We start from the raw sequence: 18426 nt of genomic DNA, 5'->3' as shown, positions 1-18426 counted from the left end.
CATAAATCCAAACTCCTCCTATACGGCCAACCTTTAAAAACACATACCAGTAAATACACAATCTTAGAGGCGTACCCGTGAAAAACTCCCAAAGAAGCAATCAAAGGATTTTACATGACATCATGGTCCACTCTCAGGGAAAACCCAAAATTACAAACAAGTCCCTCACTCATCTCGCCGTCTTCTTCACCTGGCCGTTGCTAGTCAGTGTCTCACTACTCGCCCGCCTCCACTCCCAGGGTCCATCCGCCCCCTCTCCCTCTTCCTCTCCCGCTCCAAACCCTAACCGCACTCCTCCGCAATTCGCTGGAACCCCGAGATCCGCTCCCCCGCATGCCGTGATTGCCCCGGCGGCGCGGCAGGCCGGCCCTAGTGACTCGCGCACCCCTCCGGCGCCGTTGCAGACGGCGCCGCCATGGGCTGCGTGTGCGGCCGCCCCGCGGCCATCGACGACGGCCGGTGCGGCCAGACGCCCCCACCGGCGGGGAAGCTCTCGGCGGCGGGAGTGGCCGTGCTGAGGAGGGAGGAGGAGGCGCGGAAGCAGGCGAGGGCGCGGGATGAGGCGCTGGAGAGGAGGCGGGCGGCCGCGATGGCCATGGCGGCGGGCCAGGTGAGGAGCCCGGTGCCGAGGGCGCTGGAGGCGGAGCAGGTGGCGGCAGGGTGGCCGCCGTGGCTCGCCTCCGTCGCCGCCGAGGCCGTGCGCGGCTGGGTGCCGCGCCGCGCCGAGTCGTTCGAGAAGCTCGACAAGGTCACGCTCTATTCGTTTCTCCGCTGCGTGTTTCACATTTTGCTCGTAGCTTTGGTCTCTGCTTCGGGACATCGGAACAGCAAAAATCAGTAAAATTGTCCTGCAATTGCTGCCTCTCCTTTTCTGTTACAAGACGAGGAAATATGGCGATTCATTTCCCTTCTTTATTCTTTCTTGATTGCTTTAGTGGATGCTTGGGATTTGCAAAATTGCGCTGTAACTGGGGAATTTGCCTTTTTTTAGTGGTAATTGGTAGCTGGGGGCGACTGGTAACAGTAAAATTCTGTTGTGAGTGGAGAATGTCTTTTATCTTGGATGAGAAAATGTGGTAGTCTTTTCTTTCTGTTGGACTTGTGTTGTTAGTCTCAGTGGACCATGGAACCTGGAAATATCAGACATAACTAGCAATCTCTGCCATTAATGGGGCAATCCTTTCGTCTCGGGGGCTAGTTTGGATAGGCAAAAAGCAGACCCAATCTCTTTAGGTTCACATGGATCTTAGTTTAGTTCCCTTCCCATCTAAAGGAATTACGCTTATTCCCTTCCATCCCAGCAGCCCTTACTAGATATATGACGACAAGGTTCGAGAGTAAGGTGTCTACTTTTCAGCTACATATTGCTGCCCCAGGGAAGACAAAAATGGGCAGTGCTAATAATGGCATCGTACTTCTCACATTGCATCGAACTTCATTAGATGGTCGAATTTGGTGTTGCCATGCTGTTGATACGTTAGGTTTGCACTATTGCTTTCAAAGGTTAGTAACAGGTTGAAACCAATGCATTATTTTTCTAACATAAATTTTATGCTGTAATGAACGAACCTGTAAATGGTTTCATCAATGAAATCGGGCAGAAGTCCCTTTTCTTAAAAAAAAAAGCTGCAACTTGTGTACATAGATGCTTGCTGCACTAAGTTATCAGTTTCCGCATATAAATATCACCTGGTTTAACTTATATTTGAATATTGTGTTCAATCATTGCTCTTTTTCCCATTATCTAACAAAAAACATTGTTCTTTTGTATTCAGATTGGTCAGGGAACATACAGTAATGTCTATAGAGCTCGTGATGTTGAAAAACAGAAGATTGTTGCTCTAAAGAAAGTACGCTTTGATAATCTGGAGCCCGAGAGTGTGAAATTCATGGCCAGGGAAATCCTCATTTTGCGACGGCTTGATCATCCAAATATTATTAAGCTGGAGGGTCTAGTAACTTCAAGGATGTCTTGTAGCTTATATCTTGTTTTTGAGTACATGGAGCACGACCTAGCTGGCCTAGCTTCTTTTCCTGGACTAAAATTGACGGAGCCTCAGGTACATGGTATTCCAATGCAGGGGTGCTTAGTGCATTGCTCATTCAATATTTCCAAAAAAAAAGTCATGTTGTGCAATAATTTATAACCCCTTATGGTTAGAACGTTCAGCTAATAAGCATGATTTCTTTACAGGTTAAATGTTACATGCAACAGCTACTCCGTGGCCTTGAGCATTGTCATAGTCGTCATATTCTGCACCGTGATATTAAGGGTTCCAATCTCTTGATTGATAACCGAGGCATACTGAAGATAGCTGATTTTGGATTAGCAAGTTTCTTTGATCCTGAACAAAGGCACCCTTTGACTAGCCGTGTGGTCACACTTTGGTATAGACCACCAGAACTTCTGCTTGGTGCCACAAATTATGGTGTTGCTGTAGATCTGTGGAGTACTGGCTGCATTCTTGCTGAGCTATATGCTGGCAAGCCTATCATGCCTGGTAGAACAGAGGTATGCTATCAAGCCCTTTTCTTACTCGAAGCAAGTGCAACAAGTTAGTTTTCTCAATTTTTGTTATAAAACTAACTTGTGTACACTATTCTTTCTGCAGGTTGAGCAATTGCATAAAATATTTAAACTCTGTGGTTCGCCATCAGAGGACTATTGGAGGAAGTCTAAACTTCCCCATGCAACCATTTTTAAGCCACAGCATCCATATGCAAGGCGTGTTACAGACACATTTAAAGACTTCCCTTCACCTGCTCTAGCATTAGTAGATGTTCTTCTTTCAGTAGACCCAGCCGATCGACGGACAGCGTCTTCTGCGTTGCAAAGTGAGGTATTCACATTCATTCTACTTTTCTCCAGTGTCAGAAGACAATACTGTTTGGTTATTTCGGGCGTACATATTTTACTTGACCAAGTACATCAAGCCATTTGAGTTCCCAACTTACTTTTTCACCGTAAAGTATTTTAGTGACTAGTGATTGAAGCTTGAACCGTTGAACGTAGCGAAGCTTAACCATTTCGACCTTACTTTTTTTGTTCCTTGGATAGATCAGCTTGCTTCTGATTGGATTTTTAACATTTTATGTTTAAGAGTTTATCCTAGTAGTTGCACTGTCTAAGACAGTAATGAAGAGCTCCTCCTACTTATTTTTTCTCCGAGAGTCACCATTTCCTACTTAGTTGCACTGTCTAGATTTCTTTTTAGTTGGGTGCAATTGGTTGGATCAAGGACGATAGTTATAAACATATAGTGCTACCCATTTCTGTGGCTTACTTAATGTGTATGTCTTTGTTGGAAAATGATGTAGTTTGCCAACTGGAGCCAGCTAAAAAAGTCACAATTAATTATTGAGTTGAATGTCTAAATGCTACCCTATGATACCATCCACGATTTTGTTTTGTTCTTATTGATTTAGAAATTTAACAATGTATTTATAATTATGTTTTTGCAGTTTTTTACAACAAAACCATATGCTTGCAATCCTTCAAGTTTGCCAAGATATCCCCCCAGCAAAGAGTATGATGCAAAACGCCGAGATGAGGAAGGTCGAAGGTACTCTCAACCAACTTATTCTCTTGAACTGAGAACATTCTTCTAGAGCTCGGATGAAGGTTCTGCTGACCTGATGTCATTCTTATTTTATTTTCATATAGAACTGGAAACACGGTTTTGCAATGAAATAAGGCTGTTTATTCACACTGAGCAAGTTGCGCTAGCATCTTCATTACCTCAAGTTTGCCTAACTTGCTGTAGCCCATATATTTGCTTTGGTTATGAAACATGAACTTATCTGTACAGTTTGTTGGGAAGAAAACCATTCAATGCCACCAGATAACTCCATAGTTCTACCTGCAACCAGATAACCACTTTCTCCTTCTAGACCCACATTTTCTTTCCTCTAAGCCATCGCTGTTGCCAAACACAGTGGAAAAATAGTCATGGCCATTGAATGAAGAGTTTGAAATCTGATGCCAATGGAATGAATAAGCACTTATGTGGGAGCATATCATGCAACTGATAGTTATTATGTGGGAGCATATCTTGCAGCGGATAGTTATTATGTTCCTCTTTTGCGGGGAACAGAAAATTGGCTGGAAGTTAAATGAATAGTGTAGGTTTGATTAAACAAACTGTGTATTCTGTTGCCGTCATTCTTTTATTCACTTTTCTAAATGCCACACTGGGATCTTCTTCACCTACTTTTAAAAAGTAGGTATAGTTGGCTGGAAGTTAAATGAATAGTGTAGATTCGATTAAACAAAGTGTGTATTCTGTTGCCGTCATTCTTTTATTCACTTTCTAAATACCACACTGGGATCTTTTTCACCTACCTGTAAAAAGTAGGTATAGTGCCCATTTTGTATGCACTCTTTTAGACTTTTACACCTTCATGACTCATTTCATATGTTTGATCTTTCATTGCCTATGGTTTGTTGTCTGCTTCATATTTGTTTTAATAGTTTGAACTTCAGTGAAAAAGAAATAGGCTTGTGTCACGAATCACTTTTGTTTTTAATCTCATGCTTATGCCTTTCTCTAGGCAAGGTACTGCTGGAGGAAAGCAACATCCTGAAAGACGAACTAGAGAGTCAAAAGCAGTCCCTGCACCTGATGCAAATGCAGAACTAGTGTCATCTTTGCAGGTATAACCAACTCTTTTATTGACATCTTACTGAATATAGTCTTGTGGTTGTTGAGGCTTATTCACTGTTATTAGTGTTCTTTGAAATTATGTTTCCACTCGTAATCGTAAATAATGCTATATGTGATCATTCCTTGTATATATAAGCTACCCTCCTTTCTCACAAGCATGTTGTATAAAGTTTTAAACACACCAACAAGCATGGTCAGTGCATTTTCCTCTAGATTTTTACCATCCCCTTAATTTTTTAGTTTGGAATGCCTAAATTATGCTGTCTTCTTTTTCAGAAGAGGCAAGCCCAAGCCAATACCAAGAGCAGGAGTGAGATGTTCAATCCTTGCAAGGAAGACTCCGCATCTGGATTTCCAATCGAACCACCCAGTTCAACTCACATCATTGAATTGCCTGGAGACTCCAAACACGTCTACCCAACGAGAACCTTCCATTCTGGGCCTTTAGTTAACCCATCAAAGACTGGAACAAGCAAACATGGCGAACATCATGTACGTGTCGTTGCGGAACCCCGGAATTTCCCTGTGGTTGTATCAGCAAAATCAGATGCGCGTCCGGATGATAGCAATGTGACCGGGTTTACTCAAGCTGAAGCATTTGCTCATGGGCGGAGGCTCTCTGAATCTATCAACGGGCACTTCAGTGGTAGCGGGAAGTACGACCAAGTATTCCACCAGAAAGATGACAAGGGCGCTGGCAGGGTGGATGGAGGAGCCATTGTAAGTTACCCCCAAACTTGTGCCCAACGGCGAAAAGTTTTCTTATGCCATTTCATTCATGTCTATTGCATGGTTCCCTCAAATATCATATGTTTCACTTGTTTGAAATCAAAATACCGTCACATGATAGGGTATAATTTGTACGTATCCAGCAAGTTGTTCTGAAGTTTACAGACCATGATCCTAGTGCATAGTAAATACATGAGTAGGGTGACATTTTAGGAGCATACTGTATCCATTCATACGGTTCTAGCAATAAAGAAAACTGAACTGTTTGGCATTTGACGGCAGGGCTACGGATCGAAAGGCAACAAGATCCACCATTCCGGGCCTCTGACCTCCTGCCCTTCGGGCAACGTTGACGAGATGCTCAAGGAGAACGACCGGCAAATCCAGGAGGTTTTCCGGCGAACCCGAGTGGAGAAGTCGAGGGTGAGGAGGGCCCATGGGCACGCCGGAGAGGCTGGCCTGAGAGACTTCGGTGCTGTCCCAGTCTTCCCTTCCAGCCGCTCCAGCTACCGAGCCGCGCCCCAGTAGTAAGTCGGGGACGTGTGGGCAGGCCGTGTAAGTTCATATAGCTTAGTGGCAAAAATCACTCCGTTTTATTGCTTCTTTCCCCGCTTTAATTCCCGGGGGATACACAGCAGATTCTGTACAGGAGAAAGACTCGGCCGTGTAATATTTGCCTGATGGAATCACCACGGAGGTGTGAGGGGAGGAGGTGATTTGTTGATTGGGAGGTGATTTGAGTGTCGTGAAAAGTAGTGTTGTCTGGCAGGTCTCCCGCGTTTCAGTTTCTGATTTGCTGCTTGCTGGTGAGCTTGGAGTGTGCCACTCGTTCAGTGTTAATGACGCTAGAAACCGACCTGTAGCTGTGATGGGCACGAGCCGGGGCCTCGGGTCAGCTTCCTTCTGGATCACTTTGGCTGATGATGCGGTCAACATGACTTTACCTTGTATATAAGGGCTACTTGTTTTTTTAAGTCAAAAAAAATCAAGCGCCTATATAAACTTACGAAAAACCTGACGCAGACACGTCCGCAAAACCGGCATCACGGAACATTGCAGCAGCGTATAGGGCACAGGGCACAGGCCGACCTGGCGATCGACATAGACTCCACGCACGGTAGAGAAGAGAGCACCGGTCATGGTCATCACCCATCGCACTAAATCCATTGACTCTGACCTCACGGTAGACAGCCATCAACCAAGTGAACATGACGAGCCGCAGATGGCGAGTGGCGTTGGTTTACCTGGAAAGCGACGGTCGTCCTCGGGTGCGGCAATTTTTTCTCGTTAAATACTGCAACGCTCGCAGAGACGTGTTGGGTGGGTCATCTGGATCTCAGGACACATGCGGCGTTGCGTGTCCTCAAAGACGAAGGGGATAGCAAGCAAGAGGAGAATGCAGGTCCGCTTCATGCGTCGTGTATGACGATCCGAGACAATGTTTTTTTTGGGTGTAATCCGAGACAATATATATGTCCACGTGTGTGCGTAAAGGTGCTTCTGGCCTTGTGCATAGTCACACGGCCCGTGATCAACTTTTAGCCCACCCACTGATAGCGTCCTGCACGTAAACCGATGATCATCCAGTGGACATATGGACACGAGTGGCCACTCGCCGGAACCAACCGGAAAGTGCTACCCAAACGAAGAGGACTATCACGCTGCTGGGTTAACGTTTTTGTCGCCGTCTTGCCGTGCACGGGACGGGCGGGCCGCCTCGGCGGTCAGTCGTCCCCGGCGGATTCTTCCTTCCTTCCCGTACGACAGGCGACAGCAACATCCAGCGATCGATCGATCGATCAGCCAGCCACACCTCCGTGCCAAAGCAAGCACGCACGCACGTACGAGAGCAAATCAAGCTCAGCTTCGTCGATGGCGGGCGCACGGCACGGTGTGCTCAAACATGTGAGACGGCGACCCCGCGAAAATAATTAAAATTTTATCCGATATGCCAGTGATGCGCGTGCGTACGTGTGCGACGCGAGAGTGGTTCAGCAGTACTAGAAAATCATTGCCAGAGGCCTCTCCAAAGCATCTCGAATCAAGCATTGATCGACGATCGACGGTCCTCACGTGCCATTGGCCGTGCCGTCTTCAGCAGCCGTACCGCTAGCGGCAACAGGGAGCACGTTAAAGAGTAACACGTCACCCGCAAAAGAGAGAGAGAGAGAGAGAGTAACACGCGATCACACTGCTCCGCTAAATGGCTTGGCAAGCGACAGGCGGAGCCATGTATCGTCGCCCGTCAGTCAGACGCGCCATCTTCTTCTGAAACGCGAATTGAAGGCCGGTTGGTTAGTGCGTAGCCGGTGTAGATCCATGGCGATGTTCAATAAGTACAGTACGTACTACTAGTACTAGGACGCGACGGGATGGCCAATTATTGGCCCGTTTCTGTGTACGCTCTCCTCACTCACAGTTCCTAGCTGCTTGAGCTGGACAGGGAAATCCGAACTACTAGCCAGAATCGTTCTTTAATTACGCGAAAAGGATCAAGTCATACCACTAGTACGGTGGGTGCTACATTTCGCAACAAAGGCTAGTTTTTATACATCAAAACAATTTTACGTTTGACCGATAGAACATCGCAATCTGATACCCTGTGGGTAGATGGTTAGAGCATTACTAGTAGAACCCTCAAACCCTTGTAGCAGTTTTAAGGGTTGAGAAACAGGGGCAAAGACTAGAACCCTCAAATCCAATCCGTAACCTGCTTTAAGGGTTGGATTTGAGGGTTCTAGTCTTTGCCTCAACCCCAACCTTTAAAACTGTCATTTCATATATCACACATTTCATCATATGACATATCACAAATTTCATCACAATTGACATAAAACAATAATCATTCTAGTTATTATTACAACACCGAATAAAACAATAATCATTCAAATTATTACAACATTGTTTGAGCAAATAACACTAATTGTTCGAATCAAATAGGACATAGAAAAGGAAAAAAAGATACATCATGGGCCAATGCGCCGCCCATCCAACTGCCAGTGGTGCTCTATTAGATCATCCCGGAGCTGACCATGAGTGGTTGCATCCTCAATCTGACGATGTGCTTGAAGAAAAGCGTGTATGCGAGAAGGGTTTCTTTCCGGTTGCACACGGGTACCAACATTGTCATAGAAACAAGGAAAGTTTAACCCTCTCTCATCCTCTAGGATCATGTTGTGTAGAATCACACAACATTTCATGATGTTCATCAAGGTTTTTTTGTCCCAAAACCGAGCTGGACCACGAACTATGGCAAACCTTGCTTGCAAAACACCGAAAGCTCTCTCAATATCTTTGCGGGCTGCCTCTTGTGCCTTGGTGAAATGAGCCTCTTTTCTTGTTAAGGGCACCCCATTTTTCTCCTTGATGGACTTCACAAGAGTTGCCCATTCGGGATAGATGCCATCGGTGAGATAGTATCCCATTGAGTACTCATTGTCCATGATTTTGTAGTTGCAAGCTGGAGCATCCCCAGAAATTAATCTTTTGAACAAAGGAGATCTATTGAGGATATTGATATCATTGAGTGTTCCTGGCAACCCAAAGAATGCATGCCAAATCCATGTGTCCTGAGATGCTACGGCCTCAAGCACAATGGTAGCATCACGGCTTTTACCGCAATACATTCCGTGCCATGCCTTTGGGCAATTTTTCCACCTCCAATGCATGCAGTCAAGACTACCTAGCATCCCCGGCCATCCCCTTTTTTCATTCATTTCCATTAATCTTTTTGTATCTTCCTCGTTTGGTGCCCGAAGATACTGCTCACCGTACAACTTGATGACCAACTTGGCAAACCTACGGACTGACTCCGTGGTTGTATCTTGCCCAATGCGAAGATACTCGTCGGTATAATCCGCGGGTATGCCATAAGCGAGTACCCGCATTGCCGCCGATATCTTTTGATATGCACTAAACCCCATGATACCGGCGGCGGATCTACGACGTTTAAAGTAATATGAGGCGGCCTCACAATCGGTGACAATCTTCACAAACAAACTACGCTGCATTCGGTACCTTCTGCGAAAGAGACGAGGAGGGTATGTAGGTACCTCGGAGAAGTAGTCTTCCATCAAATGTTCGTGTCCGAGAGCGCGGTTCCGGTAGATGGTGACTCGGCCCATCTTCGACCCTCTCCTCTGATCCATCAGCTTCACGTGGTTTTCAAATGATTGCACGTCGATGAGGAGGCTCATCATCTCGACGTCGTCATCTTGCAACAACTCCTCAATGTCGGAATCGTCAGATGTCGACCAATCCGATGAATCGGACATGACAATCTCCTCATTGTTCATCCCCATCTGCAAAGGACATTCACTCATTAGTGCTAAAAAATGAAACAAAAAGAAAATGAAACAAAATGAAAAAAAATGAAAAAACCTCACCTCTCGGACGAGGCGGCGTCGGCGGCCGGGGCAGGGCGGGAGGGCGGCCGGGGGCGCGGCTTGGACGGCCCCGGGAGGGCAGGGCGGCGGGAGGGCAGGGCAGGGGCGTGGCTCCTCCAGGGGCGGCCGGCGGGAGGGCAGGGCGGGAGGGGAGGCGGGAGGGGGAGGCGGGAGGGCGGCCGGGCCGCGGCGGCGCAAGGGAGGAGGAGGCAAGGCCGGGACGGGGAGGAGGAGGCGCTGCCGGGCGGGGAGGCGGCGCCGCGGTGCGGGACGGGGCGGGGAGGCGGCGCCGCGGTGCGGGACGGGGCGGGGAGGCGGCCGGGGCAGGGCGGGGAGGCGGAGGGGTGGCCGGGGCGGTGCGCGACGGGGTGGCCGGAGGCGGCCGAAGGCGGGCAGTGTGGCCGGAGGCGCGGCGGCGGCTGGATCTGGGGAGGGAGCTGAAAACTCCCTCCCGCGCGAACGAGAAGACGAAACCGGGTCGGGGAGGGGTTGGGCTGCCAACCCCTGTTTCTACAGGCTGGGAAGGAGTATAGGGGTTGAGCCTCTAAAAAAGTTTAAGCGTTTAAGGGTTAAGGGATTCTATTCTTTGCGATTTTTTCGTCTCAACCCGTAAAAAAGCGGTTATTTTTGAGGGTTTGAGGGTTTAGGGGTACTACTAGTAATCCTCTTAGGAGAGTGGTCGCATTCTCAACCCACCAAGGATCAAACCGTAGGTTTGGCACCACCACATGGTGACTACGACTATAGGCCTTAAATTTCTTGCCGAAGCCGTGGCTGATATTGTCATCATTGTATTGCACTTTGCATCAACATCGAGGAATGCAACATTGAAGAACCTGCAAAGGCCTATATAAGAACAAATCATGTTAAATCATCGTAATAGTAGTCTACCACCAGGGCCGGGCGGGCAAAATTTGGAACCCTGTGCGAAATTAAAAACTGAGGCCCTATCTGACTAAAAAAAGAACTAATGAACAACTATAATGTGTGTGTATATAAAAAATCATACCTATTCAACTCCCGGTTGCTATTTATTTGAACAACATCATTGAAACACAAGATACAAAAGATGAATAAAATACAATTGAAGTTATACAGTATCATATATCAGTAAGTTCATGCCTCAATGTTTGGCAATTAGACGAACCGTCTAACCCACCTAGTTTTGGGTCCTGTCCAGTTGAACTGCTACGCTGTGAGTGTGATCTTTAACCGTTGAGGTAAGAAACGATCTTTATCAAAGACACGAAGTAACGATCCCTACCAAAAGTTAATTAGAAAATTAGGAATTAGGAGTAGAAACCGAAATTAATCAAAAAGAGGACTCGCTAAGCACCTCAAGGTTGGAGTCTATCACGGATCGATCTGACGAGTCAGAAATTTGGACGAGGAAGCCAGGAACAGGAAGACAACAATTACAGCAACCTGAATCCGATGAGGCGAAGGCGACGGGACGATCTGTTTCCTGTAGTGTCACCCGGTCGCCGATGTGCCCGCAGTTACGGTTTCCAGATCGAGACGATCCCGATTCCCGATTAACTGTTGTAGGGCGTAGTGTAGCATAGCGATCGCCTTCTAGGGATGATCTCGTTTCCATCGATCGAGCAGTTTAGATCGAGGGGCTGGACTCCAGCGCCCAGCGGCCCAGTAAGGTCTCGATCTGGATTTTTTTCTTTTACAAATACTAGGCCTACATAAAAAATCTGGGGCCCCTCAAAATAATGGGCCTTGTGCGGGCCGCACATTTATCACAACTATGGACCCGACCCTGTCTACCACGTGCGATGAAGATTGACAATCGCGCCAAGCGTATCGACAGGAGGATCACCCCGGCCTAGTCGGACAGTCACAATAGTATAGTCAGAACATGTTGACAGACAACATGTGTAACCAGCCTGTGAAGAGCAATGGCGACAAAAGCTCGGGGGCTCCTGAGGGTGTCTTGGATAAGGGGGTATCCGGACTGCCGGACTATATTCATCGTCCGGACTATAGAAGCGTCAAGATACAAGACTCAAGACTTCGGCTCGTGTCCGGATGAGACTCTCCTTTGCGTGGAAGACAAGCTTAGCGATCCGGATATTATGTTTCCTTTCTTGTAACCGACTCCATGTAAACCCTAGCTCTCCGGTGCCTATATAAACCGGAGAGGATGGTCCTTAGAAGGCCGATCACAATTACAATCATACCATCATAGGCTAGCTCTTAGGGTTTAGCCTCTACGATCTCGTGGTAGATCTACTCTTATACTACACATATCTTCAATATTAATCAAGCAGGAAGTAGGGTTTTACCTCCATCGAGAGGGCCCGAACCTGGGTAAACATTGTGTCCCTTGCTTCTTGTTACCATCAGCCTAAGACGCACAGATTGGGGCCCCCTACCCGAGATCCACCGGTTTTGACACCGACATTGGTGCTTTCATTGAGAGTTCCTCTGTGTCGTCGCTTCGAGGCTTGATGGCGTCTTCAATCGTCAACAACACGGTCCAGGGTGAGACTTTTCTCCCCGGACAGATCTTTGTGTTCGGCGGCTTCGCACTGCGGGCCAATTCGCTTGGCCAGTTGGAACAGATCGATAGCTTTACCCCTGGCCACCAGATCAAGTTCGGAAACTTGAACTACACGGCAGATATCCGCGGAGACTTGATCTTCGACGGATTCGAGTCCGCGCCAGGAACGTCGGACAGTCACGACGAGCATGCCCTAGACCTGCTGTCGTACAATGCTCGGGACATCATCCCCGAAGCTGCCTCGGATCTACATCCAGGGCAGGTTGCGTTGCCTATGGACGGAGGGCTGGACCCCGCCCCGCAGGCCACACACTCATCGGCGGTGGAGCCGAACACAGGTCTCACCTCTGTGCAAGCCTGTAACCCTGGGCCCCGGGACTCTTATCCGGCTATTGGCCCTGGCCCGCACACTCTCGAGCCAGCTGAGCCAGGTTGGGCTCTGGTGATGGAGTTTACCGCTGCAGACATCTTTCAGCGCTCGCCTTTTGGCGACATGCTGAACTCATTAAAGTCTCTCTCTTTGTCAGGAGGCTCTGAGCCGAACTATGTCCGGCTTGAGTGGGAAGCAGGCGATGAAGGAATTCGCTGCCTACCCACCACCCACTTTGTCGCCACAATCGATGATTTAACCGACGTGCTCGACTTCGACTTCGAAGACATCGACGGTATGGACGATGATGCAGGAGACATACAGGAGCCACCGCTCACGGGGCGGTGGACAACCACTTCTTCATATGATATATATATGGTGGACACTCCAAAAGAAACTAATGGTGATGAGGCAACGGAGGCTAACCCCTCCAAGAAAAAAGCAAAGCATGGGCGTCGCCAGCGCCGCTCCAAGCCCCGCCAAGGCAATACCGGCATCGGAGACGATAATAATCCGGACGGTGCCGACGATGAATACAACCCCAAACAGCCCGCCTTCGAGCAGGCCGAACAGGAAGATGGGCATGACATCCCAGATGAACAGGCAACAGACGGGTATCCGGAGGAGGACAACTACATGCCCCTCTCCGAAGACGAGGTTAGCCTCGGCAACGATGAGTTCGGCGTACCCGAAGACCCCGCAGAGCAGGAGCGCTTCAAGCGCCGGCTTATTGCCACTGCAAGAAGCCTGAAGAAGAAGCAGCAGCAGCTTCAAGCTGATCAAGATCTGCTCACAGATAGATGGACAGAAGTCCTGATAGCCGAGGAATATGGACTCGAGCGCCAAACGGCTGACCGGCCGCCTCGAGGTCGGGACAAAATGGCATATCAGCCGGAATACCAGCCTACAGCCCCGCGCCGGTTTACTACGGCTCGGGGCAATACTCAGGACATGCGCGATAAACTGGATAATGCCGCAAGACAACCAAGATCGATCTACGGATCGCGGGGGCGCGCCGAAGCACATGATGAGGACCGTCATACCGGATACACTAACAGCAAATCCGGCCGGGCTGAATACAACCAGTCAGACGCAGCCGGATTGCAACGTGACATAGCCCGACACAGAGGCACCGCACACCTGCTTCACTGATGAAGTGATGGATCATGAATTCCCAGAAGGGTTTAAACCCGTAAACATCGAATCATATGATGGCACAACAGACCCCGCGGTATGGATCGAGGATTTCCTTCTCCACATTCACATGGCCTGCGGAGATGATCTACACGCCATCAAGTATCTTCCCCTTAAGCTCAAAGGACCTGCCCGGCACTGGCTAAATAGCCTGCCCGCAAATTCCATTGGCAGTTGGGAAAACTTGGAAGACACCTTTCTTGACAACTTCCAAGACACATATGTGCGACCTCCGGATGCCGATGACTTGAGCCACATTACTCAACAGCCCGAAGAATCAGCCAGGAAGTTCTGGACTCGGTTCCTAACTAAAAAGAACCAAATAGTCGACTGTCCGGACGCCGAAGCCCTGGCGGCCTTCAAGCATAATATCCGTGACGAGTGGCTCACCAGACACCTCGGCCAGGAGAAACCAAAGTCCATGGCAGCTCTCATGACACTAATGACCCGCTTTTGCTGGGTGAGGACAGTTGGTCAGCTCGCAGCAGCACTATGCCACATTCTGGCACGTCAGATGTCCGTGACAATAACAGCAAGCTACGGTGCAACAGACACAAGCGACGGAACAATGGCGACAACACCGAAGACGCAGCGGTCAACGCCGGATTCAGCGGACCCAAATCCGGTCAGCGGAAGAAGCCATTCAAGAGAAACAATCAGGGACAGTCCAGTCTAGACCGCATATTGGAGCGCTCATGCCAAATTCATGGCACCCCGGACAAGCCAGCCAACCACACCAATAGAGACTGCTGGGTATTTAAACAGGCCGGCAAAATAAACGCCGAAAACAAGGATAAGGGGCTGCACAGCGACGATGACGATGAGCCCCGGCGTCCGAACATGGGGGAGGGGGGGGGGGCAGAAGAAATTTCCCCCTAGGTGAAAATGGTCAACATGATCTATGCCACCCACATCCCCAAGCGGGAATGGAAGTGAGCACTACGAAACGTATATGCGATGGAGCCAGTCGTCCCCAAATTCAACCCATGGTCAGCTTGACCGATCACCTCTGATCATAGGGATCATCCTACTAGCATCCGTCATGGCGGCTCAGCCGCTTTGGTTTTAGACCCAATTATAGACGGATTTCACCTCACAAGAGTCCTTATGGACGGAGGCAGCAACCTGAACCTGCTTTATCAGGACACAATGCGCAAAATGGGCATCGATCCTTCAAGGATTAAGCCCACCAAAACCACCATTAAGGGTGTCATTCCTGGAGTAGAGGCCCGTTGTACGGGCTCTATAACATTGGAAGTGGTCTTCGGATCTCCGGATAACTTCCGAAGCGAAGAGCTAATCTTTGATATCGTCCCTTTCCGCAGTGGTTACCACACACTGCTCGGACGAACCGCATTCGCCAGATTCAATGCGGTCCCACCCTATGCACACCTAAAACTCAAGATGCCAGGCCCACGTGGGGTCATAACAGTCAACGGGAATATGGACCGCTCTCTCTGTACATAAGAACACACTGCGGCCCTTGCGTCCGAAGTACAATGCGGACTCCTCCGGCAAACCACCAATCCGGAGACAACAACCTCAAGCTCCATCAAGCGAGGGCGGAACACCCCGCAACAGGATCAGCAGGCACGTCAAGAGCATGAGTAGCAGTCCGGCCTCCGCTCAAGTCCCAACCAAGCAGCATTCGTGCCACGCGTACAAAATTACACACTCAAAATACAATGGGCACAGGCGGAGGCGTAGCAGTGGCTCAGTCAATAGTACGGTATTGCTTCGTAACCTTTCCTTTTACCCTTAAGGACATTGCCTTAGTGCAGCTTCTCCAGAAGAGCCGGATTGTCGGACTTTCATAGGAGAGGAAACCCAGGAGGCAACAGGCTTTGGGCACAGCAGGAAACACCCAGGTGAAATCTATTTACAATTGTTGTTTCTGCTTTATCATCTGTACGTAGCCAACAGCTGGATAGGATATGTCAAATAATCCTATTTGTCTCCGCTTAATGCAAACATTGCAAACATACGCCTAAATGTATTATTCATCAATGGGAGACCATGTATAGCGTCAGCTTACTTATTTTTATTTGAGCATTTTTATAAATGTCTATTTGATTTTTGCATCCATACACTTTGGTACGCTTAGTTTGCCAGGGGCTTCTTATGGTGCCCCACAATACGACAAGTCAAGTCCGAACACTTTCAACAGTGCGACACCCCAAACTTATAGCATTATATGCATCAGCTCCGAATCATGTCTTGGGTTACAGTTGGGATAGCCCGGCTCCCTTGTTTTGGTGCCTTACATTCCGTTAATCCGGCTAAGGTAGCGCAGGGAGAACTACTGCGATTGTGCCCTGGTTTTTCCGGACGAGCACCTCAGTAGAGAAAGCACAAAACTGTCCGGCATGATGTGGCGAGAGCTGGTCGCTGTTCGAGAGGTCTTAAAATCCTTAAAGATTTTTCCGCTTTAGGCGACAATTCGGCTTTGTCCGATATAGGCGTGTATAGCGCCCCAATTTGGCCTTCCGGATTCTAGGGGCTTCGCCGAAATTTAAAATTATAGACTTCTATGGCTAAGTGAAGGTTATAAAGCCGTATAGTACGACTGCCTTGTTCGCTGCGCTGGACACCTCCTTAAGGGACCAAACATTTGGATAAAGAGTGTCCTGGTTTTCCACGAACACCCCAGTACTAGTTACACGGGGGCAGAAGCCGACGACTGGCCTACTTCTAGAATTTGATAAACAGCCGCACAGAAGATAATATTTTAAATAACAAAAGCGCTACATAGCGCAAGTAACTTCTTTAAATTACAAACATGACAGAGGTGAATTCATTCAAAAATTATGTCTTTAGTACATTCATCGGCCACGAGGCAAGCACCCTTCACAACGCCATCATAATACTTCTCGGGCTCGCGATGTGGCTTGCCCTCTGGCGGCCCGTCCTTCACCAGCTTCTCCGCATCCAACTTGCCCCAATGCACCTTCGCGCGGGCAAGGGCTCGGCGGGCACCCTCAATGCAAACGGATCGCTTGATAACTTCCAGTCACGGACAGGCATCCACCATCCACTTGATCAGGCCGAAGTAGCTGGTGGGCAGAAGCTCACCAGGCCATATCCGGACTATAAGATCCTTCATAGCCACTTCGGCCGCCTTGTGGAGTTCGACCAACTGCTTCAGTTGGTCACTCAGAGGCGTTGAATGTTCGGCCCCAGCATACTGGGACCAGAACAACTTCTCAGTTGAGCTCCCCTCCTGGGCACGGTAGAACTCCGAGGCATCTGATACGCTGCGTGGCAGATCTGCGAATGCCCCTGGAGAGCTCCGGATTCGGGTAAGTAAAAGAAACGCCTCCTCCACATGTTTGCTTTGCATAAAAAATTTCTTACCCGCCGCTATCTTTTTGGCCTCCTGGATCTCCTACTGTGCCCTTTCGGCTTCGGCCTTGGCGTCTTTTATATTTGTAAGGGCCTTAGCAAGCTCGGCCTCTTTTGCTTTAAGCTCATGCTCCGTGCACTCGAGCTTCTTGCCGAGCTCCTGGAGCTCTTCTTGTACCTCGCCCACTCGGGCCTCTTGCTTTTTGCGCTCCTTGAGTTCCAAGGACGCTTGGTGTTCGGCCTCGGACAACGCCTTCTTGAGAGATGCCACTTCGCTGGTGGCCTCTGTTACCATATCGCGACGTTTCGTCATTAGCATAATCAAATTTTATTTACTACTCATTATATGAGAGAGGGGAATCATTCACCTTTGCTCTCCTCGAGATGCCTCCTCGCAAGGCCGAGCTCTCCCTGTGCCTGCTCTAAGTCCTGCGTCAGGCCGGCGATTTCGGCAGTGCGAGCAGTAGCGGCCAGTAGCACAGCCTGTTTATTTACGTTCAAACTTATTGTTAGACTCATGCAGATTATAATTGACCCTCCATTTGGTTTTTCTTTCCGAACACCAAACAGAGTATCAGGGGCTACTACCTATCGGGTGGTAACTTCACATATTTTTACCGCTTACCTCAAAGCCTGTTAGGAGGCTGGTGCAGGCTTCGGTTAGTCCGCTCTTGGCGGACGAAACCTTCTGAATCACCGCACTCATGAGAGTACGGTGCTCTTCATCTAGGGAAGCGCCACGAAGTGCTTCCAGCAGACAATCCGGCGCCTGGGGCGCAACGGAAGTCCTTGATACAGACGTCCCTCCCTCCATAACGAGGGGCTGCCCGCCTAAGTCCGGAACCACTGAAGGCTCCAGAACAGTGTTCGGCTGAGAGCCCGACTTGCTTTGGCTCTCATCAACACGATCCGCGGGGACCTTGAACCCCGCGAGTTCGATGCCTTGAGGCGCCTCCAGGGCCACCTCCGCCATCGTCGGGAGCCTTCGGGACAACACCTCCGTGTCGTCCGCAGGACGAGGAGACGTGGCCGTCGGGAGTGAGTTCATTGTTGACTCACTCAAGGACCCGTCTGAAGACGACACTTCTGGATGGGCCCTGGCCGGACTGCATACAAGTTTGGCATTATAAACAAAATTATGAAGCGAAATTATGATTGAGTGCGGATACTTACGATCGCACAAGGGGCTTCTTCCTGGGCAGCCACCCTTCCTCGCTATCGGCAGCGGTG

The 18426-nt window shown here is 49.0% G+C and overlaps 1 protein-coding gene across 2 annotated transcripts; it reads left to right on the top strand.

Moving 5' to 3' along the window:
- The first annotated feature begins 205 nt into the window (after positions 1-205).
- LOC123069182 (probable serine/threonine-protein kinase At1g54610) lies at positions 206-6117 on the top strand. Of its 2 annotated transcripts, none has more exons than XM_044491967.1 (8): positions 206-748; positions 1776-2060; positions 2195-2512; positions 2613-2840; positions 3463-3563; positions 4552-4654; positions 4944-5384; positions 5676-6117. In XM_044491967.1, the coding sequence occupies exons 1-8, from the start codon at positions 416-418 to the stop codon at positions 5919-5921; spliced, it is 2055 nt and encodes a 684-aa protein (XP_044347902.1). In that variant the 5' UTR covers positions 206-415; the 3' UTR covers positions 5922-6117. The 2 variants fall into 2 exon arrangements, with proteins under 2 accessions (XP_044347902.1, XP_044347901.1); XM_044491966.1 differs by having other exon boundaries at positions 208-748; positions 4941-5384.
- Positions 6118-18426: the final 12309 nt, after the last annotated feature.

This window comes from Triticum aestivum, chromosome 3B (assembly GCF_018294505.1).
Source record: "Triticum aestivum cultivar Chinese Spring chromosome 3B, IWGSC CS RefSeq v2.1, whole genome shotgun sequence".
In the NCBI taxonomy this organism is placed as follows: Eukaryota; Viridiplantae; Streptophyta; class Magnoliopsida; order Poales; family Poaceae; genus Triticum; species Triticum aestivum.
This window is presented reverse-complemented; position numbering and strand designations above follow the sequence as displayed.